Consider the following 19,822-nt stretch of genomic DNA (forward strand, 5'->3'; position numbering starts at 1 on the left):
CAAACTCACCATGCTCCTCAATGTACTCCACGATGCTTCTGACCAGCAGGGGGACCTCCTGCCCTGGCTGCCCGCTCTGCTGCACCTCCTCCAAGGGGACTCCAAACACCCGGGTCGTATTGAGGGACTCGCTGAGAGAGGGAGAGAGGCTCCTCCTCATCGCTTCCACAGCCAGGCTGCTTCAGTTGGTCTGAGCCCGAGAGAGAGAGAGAGTGAGCAGTCACGTCAGCTTTCTAACTCATCCCTACACAAGCACGGAAGAGCCGAAGGGGTCAAGGCAAACATCACAGGCAGAGGCGAAAAAACAAAACAAACTCTGAAGCGCCGCCTCCCACCAGGGCTCTTATCAGGCCTGGAGTCAGGGTTGAGAGGCTGGTTACGTAAGATGACTGACTGTTGTCATGTGACAGTGTGAGAGCTATCAGGGCTGATGGTACCATCGGATGGGCCGTCCAAACTGGCCTGAAGGGACCGTCAGATGGGCCATCTAAATTGGGCTGATGGTACCGTCAGATGGGTCGCCCAGACAGGGCTGATGGTACCATCAGATGGGCCGCCCAGACAGGGCTGATGGTACCCTCAGATGAGTCGCCCAGACAAGGTTGACGGTACCATCAGATGGGTCGCCCAGACAAGGTTGACGGTACCATCAGATGGGTCGGACATACTGCACTGACGGTATCATCAGATGGGTTGGACATACTGCGCTGATGGTACCAGGTGAGTGAGCTGCAGTCAAACTCGTTAGCGTGATAATTAGACCAAACGCCATTAAGCCTGGCCGACTGTTAAAAACAAGGCCTCACTCCTCTGTGGAGCTATAAAGTCAGAATCCGTGACCTGATTGGCTGTATCCAGACAAACAACACTTTCACCATTCACTTCAATTTAACAGGAATAAGACACCAAACATGAGAATAAACAAATGAGTCTCAGGGTATGAGTTTTCAGGGGTTAAATGGGGTCGTTCTTTTTTTTTTTTTTTTTTTATAGAGGTTTTCTCAGAGGGGTGAGACAGGAGATTAGAACTAAGTACGAACGCTGCTGTCGGGTGCTGAGGGGTAACTCACCTTGTTGCACTTCAAACACCCAGAAGCTGACCTTTATCTCCTGCCCCACTGACTCACAGGGAAAAGAATCGTCATCTATGGCTGCTTCAGGTTGTGGCAGAAGATAAGCCTGTAGTTCCTCATTGACAGACCGCAAATCCTGGTCAGGACGTCAGTGGTTTAGCTGGAACGGAGAGACAATGTGGGTTAGGAGAAAGAAAGAAAGAAAGAAAGAAAGAAAGAAAGAAAGAAAGAAAGAGAAGAAACCAAATCAAAAGTGTCTCGATTTGTTGGACTGATTGAAACAGATGAGATTCTGTGCAGCTCAAAACCCCAGTCAGTGGGAAGGGTGTTTGTTTGGTGGTAATGGTAGTTGAGCTGGTGTTGGTGGGAGGCGTGTTTTAACACAACAGCTCATGAAATAAATGACAGAATCCAGGTATTCAGAGAAGCTGACTGCAGAGGTAGCACTTTCTACAGTTTGACCTTGCAACAGAGCTGAAATTAAAAAAGAAAAAAACAAAACAAAACAAAACAAAAAAAACAAGCGGACTAGATCTAGTTCATCTCCCAACATAAGTGGATTTTCCGATTGTGCAGACCTACCGACCAAAGTTATGTAACAGACAACAACCCGTGGATTTAAGAGTAATCTCTGAGGCATACAATGTGGGTGGAGCTGGTGCACTGGAAGATCACCATTCTGGAACACTCTTAGTAAAACCTTGCGAATGTATAGCGATCTCCAACACTAAACAGTTATTTATTGACCTGAATTCACCCTTACGTGGCACCCTGTTCTCGTGACTGCAGGAGCATCTCCGCATTGCACGTGCTCACACACGTAACTACGCAGCGTTGCCTTATGTCTTGTCGTTAAATCAAAGCCGTTAGCTGCCAGTACAAAATGTTCCCAAAACTCTCTTCCCAACAGGGTGCAGAGGGAAAGCTTTCGGAACCACTGTCTTGGCTCCGAGACAATGGCCAATGGCTCTGCTCTTAATTCCACACTTCACGCTCCATGACCTTTTTGTTCACAATATCGGCCATTGTTTGGAAAGTTCATGAAGAAAAGGGCGGACTCCCGATACTATGGGGAGCCCCCATTGCGCTGACTTAATTACAGTTACATAGTGCTGTTTTCCCTGGACACGCCCACCCTGTCCTACTTTCACACAGAGCTGCCGCTCTTTGCCCAGGTAAAAACAGGAGAAACTCCTGCCTTCATCTGTGCTCCAGGTCCCCATAGACCCAGACCCAATACAAAACCACCACATTTACATCTTACATTCAAATTCAATTCAATTAACCGGCCTTGTGTACTGCCTTGACCGATGCAGAGGCTGTACAAGAGGACTCCTGCATGACATGCCACAGTTTAATTAATAACTTCTCCATCTCCTTAGGGGATATGTGTAAGAGAGACTTCTTATCTAATGGGGAAGAGGTCACACAAAGACAAGGTCTCTGTGTCCTGCTCTGGATTTGGGAACACGTGCTGAAGCTAGGTCAGCTCTCCCTCTGCCTTCAGCATTATGCACCATCTCAGGCAATGCCCAGGCCTGTGAAAAACCATGCACTTACGCCTCACATACGTCCAGACACACAGTACGGCTGGTCAGTGCATTCGGACGAACTAACCCGACGGCAGTGAAATGAATGTGGTTGCGGCCAGTGCGATGGCTCTTTTTAGATCAGCGCTTTCACCAGACGGCCGTAATCATCCGATCGTTAAGATTTAAAATCCACATACTTAAGGTTTAAAAGGGCCAAAGGATGGATTTTCAGTAACTTTACGCTTGGGAGTGTTCCACAGGCTCTATAACAAGCAATATAAAGGTCAGGATCAGTTTGTGCCTGTCTCTCTCTATATATATCTATATTACAGAACCACAATGTTCCTTTTCAACTGCATCTGAGAAAAAAACCCCAACTGAAAACAAAGTAAGAAGCCGTAACTTATTAAGAAAAAAAAAGGAGAGAGAGAGAGAAAGAGAAAAGAACACGGGTGAAATACTGAGTATCCCGCCCCCGACATCACACGTGTAAGCCATAACTAATGTCGTCTTAGCTCCACTCAGCAGTGACATTCACATTATTGATTAAGAGTCTTCTAACCTGACTCTGCAGTGAATGGAAATTTCCAGACTGTTACACTAGCCCCCTTGGAGGTTTGGGCCGAATGGCAAAAAGCCAAACTGGCAGAGTGGGGGTCCCTGACGACACAGAAATAAGACTTCATGACTAACCACTGCCTTCAGTATGCATAATAAAAATAACAAGAGAAGAAAAGAATAAGAAAAAAAAAGAGAGGCTATAATAAAATATTGTTGATGTTATCAGTGAGCCCTCAGGAGGACTGAGTGGGAGAGAGCAGCACATTGGGTCATATCTCAGCTCCTAAATGCATTCCCTTCACCAGCACACAGCAGCCCAGCTCCCCAACACTGCCTCTCACACAAATGAGCTCTGACACTTAGCTTACACACACGCACATAGCATGAGAGAGTGAGACACAGGCCGTGAGAGGAGAGACAGGCCGTGAGAGTGAGACACAGGCCGTGGGAGGAGAGACAGGCCGTGAGAGGAGAGACAGGCTGTGAGAGGAGAGACAGGCTGTGAGAGTGAGACACAGCCTGTGAGAGGAGAGACAGGCCGTGAGAGTGAGACACAGGCCGTGAGAGTGAGACACAGGCCGTGAGAGGAGAGACAGGCTGTGAGAGTGAGACACAGGTTGTGAGAGGAGAGACAGGCCGTGAGAGGAGAGCGAAAGAGTGCTGTGGGAAGAAGAAAAAAAAGAAAAAAGAAAAAACACCAAAAATAAGTAACCAAACGAAGGCAATATGGAGAATACGGAAAGCAGGATTCTGAAGAAAAAAAATCAATGATCACGCTTTGCTCCAAGAGCTGAAAAACAATCTCTGCTGTTAGAGCGAAACGTTTTACTGGGGGGGGAACTTGGTTAGAACATTATAGCTCAGAGGCACATAGGAAAAATCCCACACACTTCTCAGTCAGCTGAGACAGGACCTGCCTACACGTCCAACAAGGTCGTTCTGACACAGCCTCCTGGGAAGCCGACGTTGAGTTTCTACATCAACAGCTTCTGGACCGGACTGCTGAGACCACATACAGAAACACTTTGGATGATGACACCTCCCTAAGAGTTGCCTACAGGGTCCGGTTTAGTTTTGGGTTCTTACGCGATGAAGAGAAGCTTTTATAACTGAATGCAAAACATTCAGGGTGTGCATACGACGCTAAATCGCCAGCGCTCATTAAACTTCCCCCTCCACCACAGTTTCTGTGGTTTAAGAGAGAAACATCACAGGAAGCCACATCTGAATTAGATTCCGAGGCTAAATTTGCAAAGCGGCGAGTCACGTGCACAGTCAAGGCACACAAAGAGAGAGGCAAGGTGAGATGGCATCTCATTAGGTTAAGACAGAGTTAAGAGAGAGCCTGAGGCGTGGCAGATCGCCAACGCCGATCATCTCTTGACCTTTGGCTCAGTGTCATCGCTGTGTGGGGGCGTGGCTGGCGAGGAGTTTATCTTCAGCGCAACTGGCACCGTTCTTTCCTTGGATCAACAGGAAACTGGGCTCTATTTTGATCTGCTGCGCGTGCATGTGTGTGTGTGTGTGTGTGTTTGTGTCTCTGAGCTATTCCATTCCATGCCTGTCTTGAGATAACAAATCTCTCCCCACCAAAAGACAACAGGATGTGTGATCTAATTTCACTTCCCTTATCACAAAAAAAAAAACCCGAACGATATTTTTCAATTTTAAAACTGTTCCATGCACTTCAATTCCTGGGTTATGAAAGGAGCCAAATGAGAGCTGTTGTCTAGCCCCCCCCCCCCCCCCCCCCCCCATTTTATGACAGCAGTCATAAAAAAAGAAGAAGCAGAAGAAAAAAAAAAAAAAGAAAAACAGACTATAGTCACTGTTGCAAAGTAGAACATCTACTCATCAGCACACTTAAAACTCCAATCTAATCAACCAGACACCCATATGGTGCTGCACCTGTTCTCAGGATGGGCCGACTGTCAAGTCTGAGGAAGAGAGCGCAAATCTGCCAGTCAGGGAGAAACCAGCATCTCAGCCAAGCAACGCTGTGCAAAATCTTCTCAAGGGCACAGCTTCTCCTGCCATGTAATCTGAACAGGGCACATTCAGCATCTTTTAAAGGGCAGGCTGTCTTCTCCCCCAGCATCTGCTCCCCGTATCAGAAAAAAAAAAGGGGCCTCCCGGCTCCCGGGGGCTCAGAGACGCCCCGGCTACCCTAGCGTTCGCCCGTCTGTTTTGGGAACCTCGGTGTGCGCTGGATCCACGCTGGTGTGAACACACACAGGTTTGTCTACTCTTTCAGATGTTCTGTTCTCGGCTTGCTATGGGATCTCATGGATCTGGTTTTGCTTGGCCTCCTGGAATTACAAAACAACTGACTTTCATAATAATCTCTCGCCGCAGGGGGGGCCAGTACTCTGCTTTCTCGAATCAGTTTTTCTTTCCGTACGGTTCTCAAAAAAAAAAAAAAAGCTTGCTGCTTGTTTAATACCGCAGACTTAAACTTCCGTCACCAAGTTCTGGGAACAGTGACTGAAACATCTGTAAGGAGTCAGAGGAACGCTTCACAGTTCACAGTAATTACCTAATGATGCATAGGAGCCAACAAACAAACAAACAAATGAAAAAGACATCCCTCTACGACGCGAGTGCACCAAATCGCTTTAAAATATATTTGTTTATTAACATTGGCAACCAGGACAAAAATGTTCTTGGCAATGTCTATGCACGAGTGCATGGGCCCAATTAGTTTTGGTAACCTGGGTATGTGTTTGACAGCCTGCTAAAGATTACCCTTCCCTGCTAAGCGGCACAGCTGCGTCTTCAGCTTTAGATAACACAAAAACACATCTGCTGCGTTAACTAATCACGCAGCGTCATTAGAACACATGTCTAATGCCCGTGAGGAGATGAGCATTTCACAGACAACGCAGTGACAGGTTTTTTTTTTTTTTTTAACTGCGCCTGTCTGAGAGCAAAATTCTGCTCCCTGTCTAAATTCTGTAATAGTCTACTCAGTGTTCAGTTGCCAGCTGTGTCACGCTGCCTGGTTCTGGCTTGGAGTCTGCGCAGACGCAGTTGGCCGTGTTTCCTTGTGAGGCTGAGTCAGTCTGGGTCCTCCTCCCTCCCTCTCTAAGTGGTCTCCACTGACAATCAGTCATGTCATTCTGGATGGATCTAACGAATACCACTCTTCTTCCAAATCTATTACCTCTCTTTACAGTTCTGTACAACTTGTTGGTCTGAAAAAAATCACTGCTTTCAGGCATGACAGTGTACCAAACCCATGCGCCTCTCCACTGAGACGGCCGAAAGCAAAGACACCTCTATGAGATTTCAGGTCACCCTGCATTCCAAATTAGGAGAGAGACATGGAACAAACAAATGAACAGAGGAGAAGGCAAAACAAACAAACAAACAAACAAAAAAACAGGCTTATAATTTTTGAGAAAGTGATGGAAGGCTCGCACCCTTAACTCTACAAATGCTCTGTCAGCGATAAAGCTGTTTTTTTTTTCCTTTTCCTTTTTTAAAAACACTCCTACAGCATCTGACCTTTGAGTCTTCTGTCAATACTTACAAAAATCTGACTTTAACAATGACACCTTTCAATTGTCTTTAAGTAGGTTTAAGGCTATGAGTGCATGGTGTTTTATTCATGCATGTAACAGGTCAAGTGTTCAGACTACACCATGTCACTTAATGAAGTGTGACAAAAGGGAGGCAAACAAAGAATGGATAAATGACCTGTTCACCAGGCCTGAGTGTTTACATCTGAAATGTGGCTTTAACCACCAAATGCCTGGGCTTGCAAAAGCATCTGAATACAATGATTTAGTATCGGCAAATAAACCAAAGCATTTATACACAAATCAACCACTGCATCCAGCATTAACATGTAAATATAAAACCGAAGGTGATGAAGGTGAGATACTTAAGTCACAAAGAGGTTACTGTCATCATGATCAAAAGCACTAACGTCTATTTGAGGGCCAGGAAAAGGCGTGAATGCGGGGCTATGTGCTATGAACTTGCAATGACATGTTCTCTTCACATAAAGTGTTTGGATAACAGTTGTCTTTTCTGTAGTCAGCACAAAAAAAGTGCTTATTTAGGCTATATTAATTATAGTACGCAAGGCAACGAAAGTACGGCAGAAGGCACAACCCTAATTGCTGCACATGAGTGAAAAACGCGGAGGTATTGATGGGTATAATGAGGTTGACACGTCCGGAGTTATCTCTAAAAGCTGAGACAAAATCGGACGAAACATTTGTCAGCGAGAACATGACGCTGGACAGTAGCCGTATGGCAATCGCTTAACGCCGTTCAAGTATCACGAATAAAGACACCAAGAATCGCAATAACCAGGTTAGGGTTTTTTTTAAGTAAACATAGCCATCCTTCCTGTTTGATTTACGCTACATAACAGCCCACCACACTTCTGGTATGATGTTCTATAATTAAAAGGCAGACAATATTTAATTTAATCGCAGTGACATCTCGACGCTTCAAAGAGAAAAAATAGCCGCTACACATTCATCTATGATCGAAGTAGTAACTGTCGCTAGCGACAGCTACGTTGATGACTGTTAGCATAAAGAATTCCAAGAGACTGGTGCTAGTTAGCTGGCAAACGCGTAGCTCCGTAAAACGAAACCAGGCTAACGTTTGACCACTGTACAAAGTGAAACTGCTTTTGCTAATATGTGTAGCTTTATTTTCCACAAAACGAATCTACACATAAAATTACTCTGACTGACTTGGATGAAAGCTAACCGTGAAGCAACATTAGCTAGCTAGGGACTTTCAAACTGTATAGTCCTGTCAGGTCCTGGTGCAGCTTATATTTACGATGGTAAAAACGTCAACACATTGTACGACGAGAGCATGATGTTGTTATTCAGATACTTAAATACAATATCAACAGACATAAAATCGTTTAAGTTCTACCGCATAAGCTAACAGCGAACAGGCTAACACATTTTTTTTTTATAAAGCAGCACCATTTTAGCGATAGGTAGGTTAACTGGTTTATACATCAAGCCCGCTCGGAGAGGAAGCTAATCCAAAGAGCATTGCACCTACCAGGTTAAATCGGACGGTATATCGAGAGCGATGAACAGTGCTTGTGTTTAGTCCTTATTTCACGTCCAAATTGACAATTTATATGAAAACAATAGAACAGTATTGGCAGAGGTATTCTGAACGCATAATCAGGCTGGCATAAAAAGGAATCCTTGTTTGCTCAGATTCTGATAGCGTTCGCAGCTCGTCGCAAGAATGTCTCACACACCCACAACGGGAAAGAGATGCCAAAAACTGTATCCCCGCCTCTCCCTTTGCTCAGGCGCACTCCTCCCGAACGAAATACTTCCTTTACAGTGACCATCGTGCCACACATCGGCGGTCCTTAACAAAGCTAGGCGTGTTTGCGTACTATCTTTTTCCAGAACATTCGATTTGAGTGCAATGTTAAGTGAATGCCTTCACTCCAAAGAGATTGTTGCCATATACGTCGTAAGTGAGGTGGATTTACTAGTACAATATCACGTCTATAGAGACCTTAAAGTCTAATCGAGCTGAGTTTGGCATGCTTCAGCTCTGTACTTGCGCTACTCAAATTATTTTCTTTCTTGTTTTCCCAACCCCTTAACTGACTGCATTAATGAATGGGTGAATAAATGTATAGGCCTACATCCGTCTTCCATGATTGTCTAACAGATAAATTCTGGAGGCCATAACCTATACTTATTTAACTTTAGCTTTGACATGTAAAAATTAACTAATGCCGACTTTATGTCTATCTACATAATGGAGGCCATAACCTATATTTGACTTTAACTTCGACATGTAAAAATTAACTAATGCCGATTTAGTGTATATACATAATATCGAATCTTAATACCTCTTAATGTACAAATATAATATAAATATTCCCCATTCGTTTAATGCATACTAGAACAGAGTTGTCGGTTGAGGTATTTGGAGTCAGCATTGTAAACCTTCCTGCTGTTTTCCTCATTTAGAACAATCGTTTTTTGTTCTTTTTTTGGAATAATCCTGACTTTTGGCTACTGATTTACTAAAGTGAATTTTAACTACGGCTGAGAAATTAAGCTGCGTAAAATCTCCCTGGTCAGTTGGACTCGATTGTTTCAGCTGTAAGGGCTGTTTTTCTTAGCCGTTCAAAGGGTTCTAGGCACTTCGCCTAAAAACGGACTAATTTGTGATTTTAATGAATCACTTGATTTTTAGGTAGGTGGACGACCCAAACATCAGATGACAAACTCTCAATTATCTCTCTGATACTTACATAACACCGCCATCTGGTGGATGATCATACGCCACTGCATTTTGGTTTCATTTAACAACAAATGATAAAATTAATCGACGAATTCAGTATGTTTTCAAACAGTTTTATTGCTGTACTTTTAGATTACATTCCGCGGAATGTATCTGAAACTGTGTTTGGTGGCTCAAACACGAAATCTCAAATATTCCAGTTAAATCGAATATATTTAAATAGCAAAATAACCGCTCGGTAATACAATACATACACTAAGAAACCTTAAATCTGCTAAATGAGGTTGTGTATGTACAAGATGTTCATTTGTGTGTCTATAATAAGATAAACAAGAGTAGATGAAAACCATTAGATTTAGTGGAAAATATGACTGTCATACCAGACTAATTAAAATAATATTTCACACAAAAAGGTAGGATAAATAAAGCGACACACTGAAGACCTTATTATTAATATACTCAGAATTTTGTACCTGCACGTCTGTTCTGTAGCCTGTTGCCCATCTTAACTTCCAGTGATGAAGCTAGATACCATTTTCTTTTCTTTTTTTGAAGCCATCCATTCACCACACCTAATGGCCTAAGCATGAATTACACTGTGAATTACTGTCTTATCAAACGACCGCACAAAGTGGAGAGAGGGGAAAGTTTCAAATCGGTGTGGTTCAGCGTAACATCACATGCGTATACGAGAGTGTTGCTGCACTGAAAAAAGACGGCAGTGTTCCGGACAAACCGGACAGTGCATGAATGCGTGACGTGACGCGGTCTCCTTACACGTCACCGCTAACTGTCGCGTGCTAGAATGGTACCTGGAACAATCTCTCATCCCGAAACATTTTATACAAACTGTCTCCAAATGTTTTGATTGACGGTTTACTCATAGATGTCACTTATGTTTCTGTTTATATGTGTTTTTCTTCTAGACATACATATATTTTTAAGAAATATGAAAATACTGGCGAATACACTTTTCAGTTCTTGGTCTTGCAGTTAAAAATGTAACATGGGAAGAAACTGATAAAAAGTTCAGAAAAATATCCTTGTTTCATCAATTCCTTGACGATGTACTATGTTTGACACTTGTGAACAGCATGCTATTTTACAATTATTACTCTGGTGGTTGAAGAATATGAGTAGCACAACTCCTTTACAATACAATGGATCAGTCCAAAAACACACAAGTATCTCAGGGTCTAACCCCTCCAACCTGACCACACAATGAGCCATGTTCACGGACATTTCCCCACGATACTTTGATATTACATTAAGAGAGCAACACTTCTCGTTGACTGTTTACAATTGGAACAAATGTTCAGCTATAACTACGACTGAAATGTATATGGGAGGGTGGTTTGCCAAATCCATATGACCAGTCAAATTTCTGCAGTGCTTGAAGAGCTGGTCGGAGTATTACTGTATATCTCATATTTCTATTTAAAAAAAACAAAACAAAAACAAAAACAAAAAAACAAAAGAACAAAACACCAAAAAGATTGGTCCTCGGTAGATTCCCAGCTCCCCAGCTGCTCTTGTGCATTGCTGTAGGTATTTTAAACCTCTGATGTTGTTGTGCATATGATAAACGTTTAGGCTTCATACACCCTGTAAAATGTAAAGGAAAAAAATCATGAATACAGCTTTCAGAGCTTCAAAACAAAATGTCATTATGTAGGCAACAAATTCAGTAAGACACCGTGTGGACAGCAGGGGGCAGTATTGTGCAGCACATTAGCTTCACATGCACGACCTCTTGTTTTGTCTCACTGACGATGTGCAGAGAGAGAGAATTTATGATAATGTATGCCACAGTTAAGACTTCATTCAGCGATGTTTTCTACAACAGGTGAAATTACGAGTATGGAAAACTGGTTTTCCCCTAACCATTCTGTAAGATCAATGTTTCAGAAAGAGTGCAGTTGGTGTCATTTTAATTTTTTTCTGTCAAAACATTTCTCTTGAATCTTACCTGTGCTTGTCTTTCCAGATTCTGAACCACTTTACCAGATTCTTGGTGCTCTGAAGGCGGGGGTGAAGGCAGTATTCTTGACCTTTAAACCGGGACACATTCTCCATGGTAACACTAAAAAAAAAAAAAAAAAAAAAAAAAAGCCAATTGGAATGAAAAGTGAATCCCTTTAAAACACACTCAGTGACTAGTTTTGTGTGTGATAGCGGTTGCAGCACTGGTTGGTGGTGTTTGTCTGCCTGTTCTCTTATCGCAGGTCATAAACTCAATAATCGCTCAAGTAAACTGAGAATCGGAAGACTGATCTCCTCAGTGATTCATTAGAAACACTGTTAAGACTCCAAGACGTGTCCAATGTCACAAGTCTTAGGGTGCCGAAAAGAGTTTGACAGGAACTGGGATCACTCCAACTGGTCCAAAGGTGAATGCGCACGTGCTATAAACAGCATCGCCAGTACGAGAATGGTAAACAGATCTGATTCCAAAGAAACACGATTGTGATTTTTTTTTCCTTTTCTTTTTTTTTTTCCTCTTTCCTTTATTTATTTATTTTTTTTAAAGACGGCTCGACGGTTCTCCTGTTTGGAGAGTCCGGGGACCCCTTGCAGAGTTACGTAAGCGAATGTGAATCACTCGCTCTCTGCTTTCTCAGACGAGCCCCTTCAAATTCGTTTGTTCTAATCGCATCTTCCACGTAATTATTCACCTGTCAGGCCAACAGAGCCTTTCTGTTGACTGCAAACCCTTCGCTGGACTCGGAAAACACCAAGAGGGAGGCAGTGGACTGTGGGCGGAAGCCTCCAGAATGTTAAATCTGGAGACACAAGCCCGCGCCAGCGCCCGGGGGGCGAGGGGGCATTCTTTCCGGAGAGAGCGCCGTCTCATTTTGCACCGAGGCCACCCTTTCAGACGAATAGGCCAGCGAGTTTGGTACATAATTAACCCCAACACTACATCCAATAAACACTAGGCATGAGTCACACTACAGAGAGCAACCCAACACGGACAGCAATAACTCCGAAAGAGGATAATTACAGTTCACCCGAAGAGCGGCACTGAGCAGTCTCACCTCAGATAGGCCACAGTGTTCTCATGAGAAACACTGTCAAATACTATCTAATGTGGAATGGAATACTGTCTCATGTGGTGTGTATTAAAAAGCATTCTTCACTCTGCAGACTAATGAGAACATTCACAGCCTCTTTGAACTCCTGTCACATGGCCCTTCCCTAAATTCAGAAACATCCGTGTTTGTTCACAGGTGTTTATAAACGCATGTGTGTCGTGAGCGGGTGGGTGTGTGGGTTAAATACGGTTCTAAAGGTTTGTATTTAAGCCCTAAGCTGTCCATGGATCCTCTGTCTTTTAAAATAACATTCATCAGATTTATCTAGTGATGAGTAAAGCTGGTTTTAAAAGTTATTGATGTTACTGTTATTCATTCTCGTTGTTTGTTTACTTCTACATACTTCACTTTGTGAAGCATATGTTTACCCAGCTGAAAATACAGTCGTGACCTCAGTCACGTCTTTGTCACGTTTCCAACGACAATCTCCCTTTACAATCCTTATTTGCTGCACATGCAGCTGCAAAAATAATATCGTGTTATTCATCAGCGTTTGTGATTAGACTGAAACACCTCTGTATAACTTAAATTGTGCAGATTACTGTAGTTTTCACTGGGATGTTAAACACTATTCGTTTGTTTTTTGTTTAAGTTTACAAGGCTCTGAAGGCACCGAATCTGTGTTCTCTGATCGGGGCATTGTTTACCAATGTCCAAGGGAATGTTGAAAACAGACCTATTCATACTGACAGTCAGTTTCACATATTGTAACATCAAAGTCTATCAGACCCTGCTCTCCAGGACAAATAAATAAATAAATAAATAAATAAAGTTATGCAATGCCCAAAATGAACAGTAGGTGGTGTGCAGTTATCGTGCATAATTATGAGTGCATCGCTAGACAGAATTCCACACAAGAAAAAACTTGCATTAGTGAGCACTCAATGTTTTCAAAGAGTTTTTCCACAGTTTTGGTCTTGTAACTTTAAGGAGATGAAAAAAAAAATACTCACATACAATGCACCATGCCATTTTAATTTCTGTATCAATTACAAAATCATTACTGAATGTCAGTTCAACCTGAGTAAACAGCTGCAAGCACTGTTTAATGGTTATTAAAATGAATTCTGTGATGTGACAACCAAAATTGTGATGACATTGTTTTTCACACAACCTTATTCTAATATTCTGTAAAGTTCTACTAAGACACCTGGCTTTTCACCATCTATATTCACATTTTAATGCGGCAGATTTACCCCTCTCTCATTAAATTTAAGATGTATTTATTATGTCAGTCAGTTACAGCCTCAGCAGTTAAACAGCACACACACACACACACACACACACACACACACTCAAACCGGCTTCTCTTGGTAAACCATAAGGACGAACAGGGCTATAAAAAATGTGTAAAATTTGTAAAACTCACAATATCATCTTTTCCTGGCAGAATGGATGTTTTGGTTTGATCTCAAGCTTCTGTACATCCTTGTACCGAATCTTTGGGCCCTTCCTCGTGCACCTGCATTTATATGCTGGCAAAAGAGGGAGAAAAGACAATTTGACATATTCACAGACAGCAAAGAGGGGTTTTAAAAAGGAAATGACGTCAAAATGGGAGTTTGACGTTCATTAATCCAATTAAAAAACAACAACAACAAAGTTTGGATCTCCACTCATCAGAGTCCAAAACAATGCAGAGCGAGAGTGGTTTACCCACCGTACATTTTTAAAAAATGGAAAGTTACGAGGTTGAGGAATTAAACCTGTTTAGCCACCCATTTAAACCTTGCTACCCGGCGAACAATGAAGAAATAGACGCTGAAGGAATGTCTGTGGTGCTGAAATGCTATTTGATATTATATTTCTAGCACCTTCCAGCAGGGAGAGTTTCAGGTGAACAGCTGCGAGTTTTACTCCTCTGTTGAAAGAAGCATGACCTACATCTTACACTTCATCAATCTTCTCTCGTTCCTCTGTGCTCAGCAACATCTCTCAACAATCGCGCAGGACAGAGGCCAACAGTTCAATTGTTCAGACAAAGAGTAGCCGCCTCTATCACCTGCTACTGACCAACTTTTCCATCTAGCTGTGTTTGGTTTCATTCAAAAACAAGCAGTGGGTTTCTCAGACTACGCGTGGGTTCCACAAAACAGAATACTTGGTAACACAGTCATCACTAATGGGAATTTAAAAGGTGATTAATGGTTCTTATGCAAACCTGCTCATCTTGAAACATTTGATTTAAAAGCCTTTCATTTTGTTTTAAAATTTCCCACAGCTGAAACAAAGGAAACTGGAGGCTTGTTATTAATCATATCCCACTCAAACCGTAAATGTTAAACTGCATTAAAGACAATGAAAATCCGACAATCTCTCAGTCGACGTATATGGTACGTTTCGGCTACTTTAATAAAGTAAAGGAAAAAGAGCATTTCACCGATGAAAAACAGAAATACAAGAGGCATAGTTACCTTCTGTGTTAAGAGAATACAAGGCAATGATCAACAAAAGTAGCGCGGCTGTGCAACGATTCATCTCGCCGGTTAAGCGATTAAGAACCACTTCGAACTCGGATGTCCTTCTCCGCTTTTAAAAGGACAAATGCGCTATATAGTCGGTATCCGTACACAATTTCTGTGTAGTATTGTGTGAACAATGTCTCTTTTTTCCTGGATGTCTTTTGTGCTGTTAAGTGCTCACGAACTTAGCAGGTTCAATACGCTCTGCTGTGCCGTGTCCCGTACTGTTGAGCGCGCTGTTTGCAATCCGATGAAACGATGTTGAGCCGCAGCCTTTAAAAAAGAGCCCCGTTGCGTCTCATTAATATGCACAGCGAGGCAACGAATCGAGGCTTTTTAACGGAGCAGTGGGATACAGCGTGATGCACAGAAAACTGAACTCGACTAAAAGTCTAATGAAAGACTCTGGTCGTGGGTACGGGAGAGATAATTATATTTAATTTACACCCTTTTGTTCGCCCGTTCGGTTTTAGTCTAGTCTGCGCTCACTTGAATGGGTCGTTTGGATAGAATCAGGTCAAAATACTAGGAAGCTTGTGCCGTGAGGGGTACACGTAAACACCGTTGATGGATAACTAAATAACTCTTTATTCTACCTGTCTGTCAAACCTTAACGACGTTATGTAACATAATGTTCTCCTAATGTAACCCAGAACTACTGAGTTCTCATTTCACTTTATTTGGCATTAAAATCCTACCGCAGCAAACAGAGATCTAATACACGTGTAGGAAATTACTACTGTACCGGTAATTCGGAAAGCATTTTTTTGTAGACCAAAGGAACATTTTTAAGCGCAAACCACGTGCCAAGTATGTGGTTGCGTTTTGTGTTCAGTTTTGCTTGGTACCCGTTACAGAACCCGAAAACGTTGTCAAAAAGTTTCACCCTGAGCGGCAGTTGGTGAGGGATATTTGAATCACTTTGTCATGAGCTGTGCCGAAGCCTTGTTACCCACTGCTCGGTTGCATTGCTAGGATGTTAATCACGCTGTTTTGATTGACACGTCAGGTTATCCCGGGTACGTCTTTTGAACATATCCGTGGGATAAAGTTAAATTAATTTTGAAAGAGTCTAGATGGTTCCATTCTTGTAGGCTTGGGACTAAATGAACCTTGGCAGAGTTAATTTAACACAGGCACGTTTACAGTGTATCTCTAGAATTAATAGCCATTTGTTTTCGATTTAGTTAATCCAACCATCAGAGTAGAACTGAATGCCTGTCAAGTCAGTAGAACTTTCACTCTGCTCATCAGTGCAAGGAATGTATCTCTGCAGAGCGCTGCCACACCTTAAGCCTTTACTTACGAGAACAACATTCTCCTCCACCTGTGGCAGTGTTTAGGTAGTTGCAAAACAATGGCATAGACATCAGGACTTCATAGAGACAATTAAGTGAACGTTTGGAAAAAGGCAAACAACACCCCCTCCTCCCATAAAAAAAAAAAAAGAGACAGAATGGGGCAGGAATAAATGCACCTATTGTTTTGTGTAGCAGTGGCATGCTGGGATCAGCCTTGTAAAAGATAGCCCTGAGAAGAGCACGGGCCCCTCACTCATGTGCTCGGATGATTTGAGCCACGAAAGTGAATCATCAGAATATAACATTCAGCCGCCTGCCACTGCAGCCAAGTTCCCCATCCCAGCTGTCATCAGTCGTGTCACAGTCAGTCAGACGTCTGCCCGCCGCCAGACCCAACCTTTGTGAGGACTGAAAAGCATGCTAATTAAACGTGAAACTACCCTCCACTCACCATCTGAGCTCTGTTCTCTCTCTCTCTCTCTCTCTCTCTCATCCAACAGAGACGTAATGATCAAACAGATCAACTATGCTCAATTTCAATTCAAATCAAACAAAAACTGTCAGCAGTGGTCAACGTTACGCAGATTCCAGTTGTATCAGATTATGTCAGCTGTGAATTTCATGTCGATGAGATCATAAAAGGAATATTGAAGGTAACACTGGGAAATATTTGGAATTTGACTTTGGGAAAAAAAAGAAATGGTTACTGCAGGCTGAGAGGGGGGAAAAAAACCCCCCACTTGTGCTCCAGCGCAAACACCAGAAACAAAAAACGTTTCTCTTACAGGCAACATGCCTCGGCCGTAACATAAACGTTTGATCTGCGGTGGCGTATAAACAGCGGCAACACAGAAACGATGGTGGCACACGAACTGGTGGCACAGGTGTAGTAAGAGACTGTTGAGGCGTCCCACTTTGGCTGCACTGGGAACAGGTATGCGAGGAAGTCCAAACACACCAGAGCACAACTGTGAGGCTGTCAGAGCTAGTGTAAGCAGAACAGCTAAATATAGGGACGGAACTGCAGACTGCGCCGTCCTGGGCTCCTCGGGTCTGAGGCGTGGGGAGACGGCGAGGAGAAGGGGAGAGGGACTCATATAAAATCATTCTTGATGTCATGGAGGACGCCCGTGAATTAAACCTATGATACCTCATGGTCACAGAGCCCCAGTCACGAGCTGAACAAGCCCCGAGCCCGTAAATCTTCCTCTGAACTCACATTCCTGACTCGGCGAAGTGGCGTTCCCATTTAAAACTATTCCAGTTTTCACAGAGATTCATGCCTGTGCTATGCATTTATGATGCATACAACTAGTGCTGAGTTATCACCAGAATCAGCCCCTGGCTGTGTGAGTGAGTGAGTGAGTGAGTGTTTATACTGGCAGGAAAGTAAAGCTGTTCCCTTCCTATCTTAATTGGTTTGGGTTTTGTGGTAGCTGTAGATCATCCTGTCTAGCAGTTTTTGTGGTAGCCACCGATCATCCTGTCTGGTGATTGGGCGACGGGGACCTGTTCCTCTCACCTCCGTTAGGAGACCACCTGGATGGGCAGCAGTATCCGTTTGTGCCCCCCCAAACCCACTGTGGTCTGGCTCAATGGCCAGCCACATCAGGAGGAAAGACTGTCAGTCATTTCAAATATTTTCAATAAATTTACAGTTTAATTCATTTTGGCCAGGACAAGTCTGTGATGGGGCGTCACAGAAGAATTATCCAACAGCCCTGTCTGACGGTATGAATCATGCAACCAATGAGTGCCTGGCACAATTGCCTTTTTTTTTCCCTTTTCTTTTTCTGGGTCAAACATGTGTTGATCAGGCTTGATGAAAGTGAACTGACCGCTTTGGTTTTCCTCTCGAGAATTCTTTGAACTGCCGATTTGAATTAAACTGCGTCCGGACCACATGTTTTTGGAAAAAGATGAAACATCTTATTAAAACAAATGTTTGTCAGTTTGTCAAAGCAAACAGGCTGACTTCAAACAGGATGGCCTGTGGCTTGCTGCTCTGCTCTCTGACATGTCTGTGCAGAAACCAGCGGCAGACAGGTGGTGCAAGTTAATTACATGTAATGATTTTAAGTCAGGTGAAGTCCTAGGCTGGGGGGCTTTAGATCCTTCGTGTTTACTTGTTTGCCAACACCTGCCAGAACCTCGTGCTGCACGCTGAAGGAGCAGAGAGAAAAGAAAGTCAAATTAAGGTCTGCATGGACCTGAATGTTCCCATGGAGACACAGAGTTGGTAACACGTACACACACACACACACACACACACACACACCCTGCCCCTCTCCCAAACTCTGTGCTCTGCCTTGAATTGCCTTGGCTTTGGTAACCATGTGAACTGGATTATGTCAAAAGGCAGAGAAGAAACATTAAGCTTTACTGGTACTACTTTTGTCTTCACAGATGTCACAGACGTATTTATAGATTTTCAGTTCTCAAAACAGTTTATTTTAGCTGATACCATTTAGTTTTTTTTTTTTTTTTTTTTTAACAAAATGTCCCAACATCTCATCTGACACATAAACAGCAGGCGCTGGAGTACATACCAGAACCCTGCAGAGTGGATCTGCTGTGAGCGAGATCAGACCCAAGATGACACCTGTCCTGCCAAGTTTCCGTACGTCTCAGCTCAGTTATTCATGGATTTATTTTTTTTTAAATATTCCATGTGCATTTATCTCTCAGGTTTCTGGTGAGTGGGTTAATGTGTGATGGGGCCACTTATCACACTTACCGCTGAAAACGTTACATAACACCGGCTTCAGCTACTGTGTAATAAGCACATTTTTTATGGCAGGATATGAACTATTTTCAGATACTTTTCATGCCACTGAAGGTTTGTTGTTGCTGTTATATAAGGTCTTTTGACTCAGTGCACTTCTAAAAATGGACACAGACGTTATTGGAGTTGAAAGTGAAGCTAAAATGTGGAAAAATGGCAAATGGCGTTAGTGAAACTGTATCAGTGCTGATCGGTCTTGCAAAAGCAATCTTGTCACAGAACATAATAATAAAAGAACGGCTTCAACAACAAGCCTCAGTTCCACTGCAGCCAATCAGACTCCATAAATCTGTTAATGGAGCGCTGGGTAATTTCTGGGTAATTTCCTCTGGCGTATTCATACTCAGTTTCCCCCTGCACTACACAGTTATAAAATTACCCCTCAGAAACAGCCCAGAGAATCAGCCCTGGGATTTCAGAGTCTCAGGCAGAATCTACAGCACACATAGCACCTCTGTCTCTGCTTTTATCTCTGCTTTTTGTAGAAGTTAAATTCTGTTTTTTTTGCCACCTTTGAGATTTTTTTTGTGTTCTCTTCTCTCTGCATTCTCTTTATACAACCCCCCCCACCCCCCTCCCCCCCCAAAAAAAACCCTGTCATTACCATCCTGTTGTGCCTGTCACAATTAATGTGTGTACAGGTGAAAGGGTTTGTCGTAAAAGAGGGAGGAGGTATGTTGAAGGCAAAAGACCTCTGTTTAGTTTGACTGAAGCTAAAATGACTGTAAAGAACTTGTACTGACCGGCTCATGAAG

The 19,822-nt window shown here is 43.0% G+C and overlaps 2 protein-coding genes across 2 annotated transcripts in view; both read right to left on the bottom strand.

Moving 5' to 3' along the window:
• fam13b (family with sequence similarity 13 member B) overlaps positions 1-8,310 on the bottom strand; it is a 39,335-nt gene extending 31,025 nt beyond the window's left edge. Inside the window, exons 1-3 of the mRNA XM_030765592.1 lie at positions 8,207-8,310; positions 1,071-1,233; positions 10-190 (exon numbers count right to left, since the gene is read on the bottom strand). Coding sequence (XP_030621452.1) covers positions 10-160 — 151 coding nt within the window. The 5' untranslated portion in view covers positions 161-190; positions 1,071-1,233; positions 8,207-8,310. The remainder of the gene's footprint in view (positions 1-9; positions 191-1,070; positions 1,234-8,206) is intronic.
• A 2,599-nt stretch (positions 8,311-10,909) lies between these two features.
• Positions 10,910-15,207, bottom strand: cxcl14 (chemokine (C-X-C motif) ligand 14). Its single transcript, XM_030764616.1, has 4 exons — positions 14,934-15,207; positions 13,889-13,994; positions 11,394-11,507; positions 10,910-11,029 (listed from the first exon to the last, which is right to left on the bottom strand). The coding sequence occupies exons 1-4, from the start codon at positions 14,995-14,997 to the stop codon at positions 11,014-11,016; spliced, it is 300 nt and encodes a 99-aa protein (XP_030620476.1). The 5' UTR covers positions 14,998-15,207; the 3' UTR covers positions 10,910-11,013.
• Positions 15,208-19,822: the final 4,615 nt, after the last annotated feature.

This window comes from Chanos chanos, chromosome 2, assembly GCF_902362185.1.
Source record: "Chanos chanos chromosome 2, fChaCha1.1, whole genome shotgun sequence".
Lineage (NCBI taxonomy): Eukaryota > Metazoa > Chordata > Actinopteri > Gonorynchiformes > Chanidae > Chanos > Chanos chanos.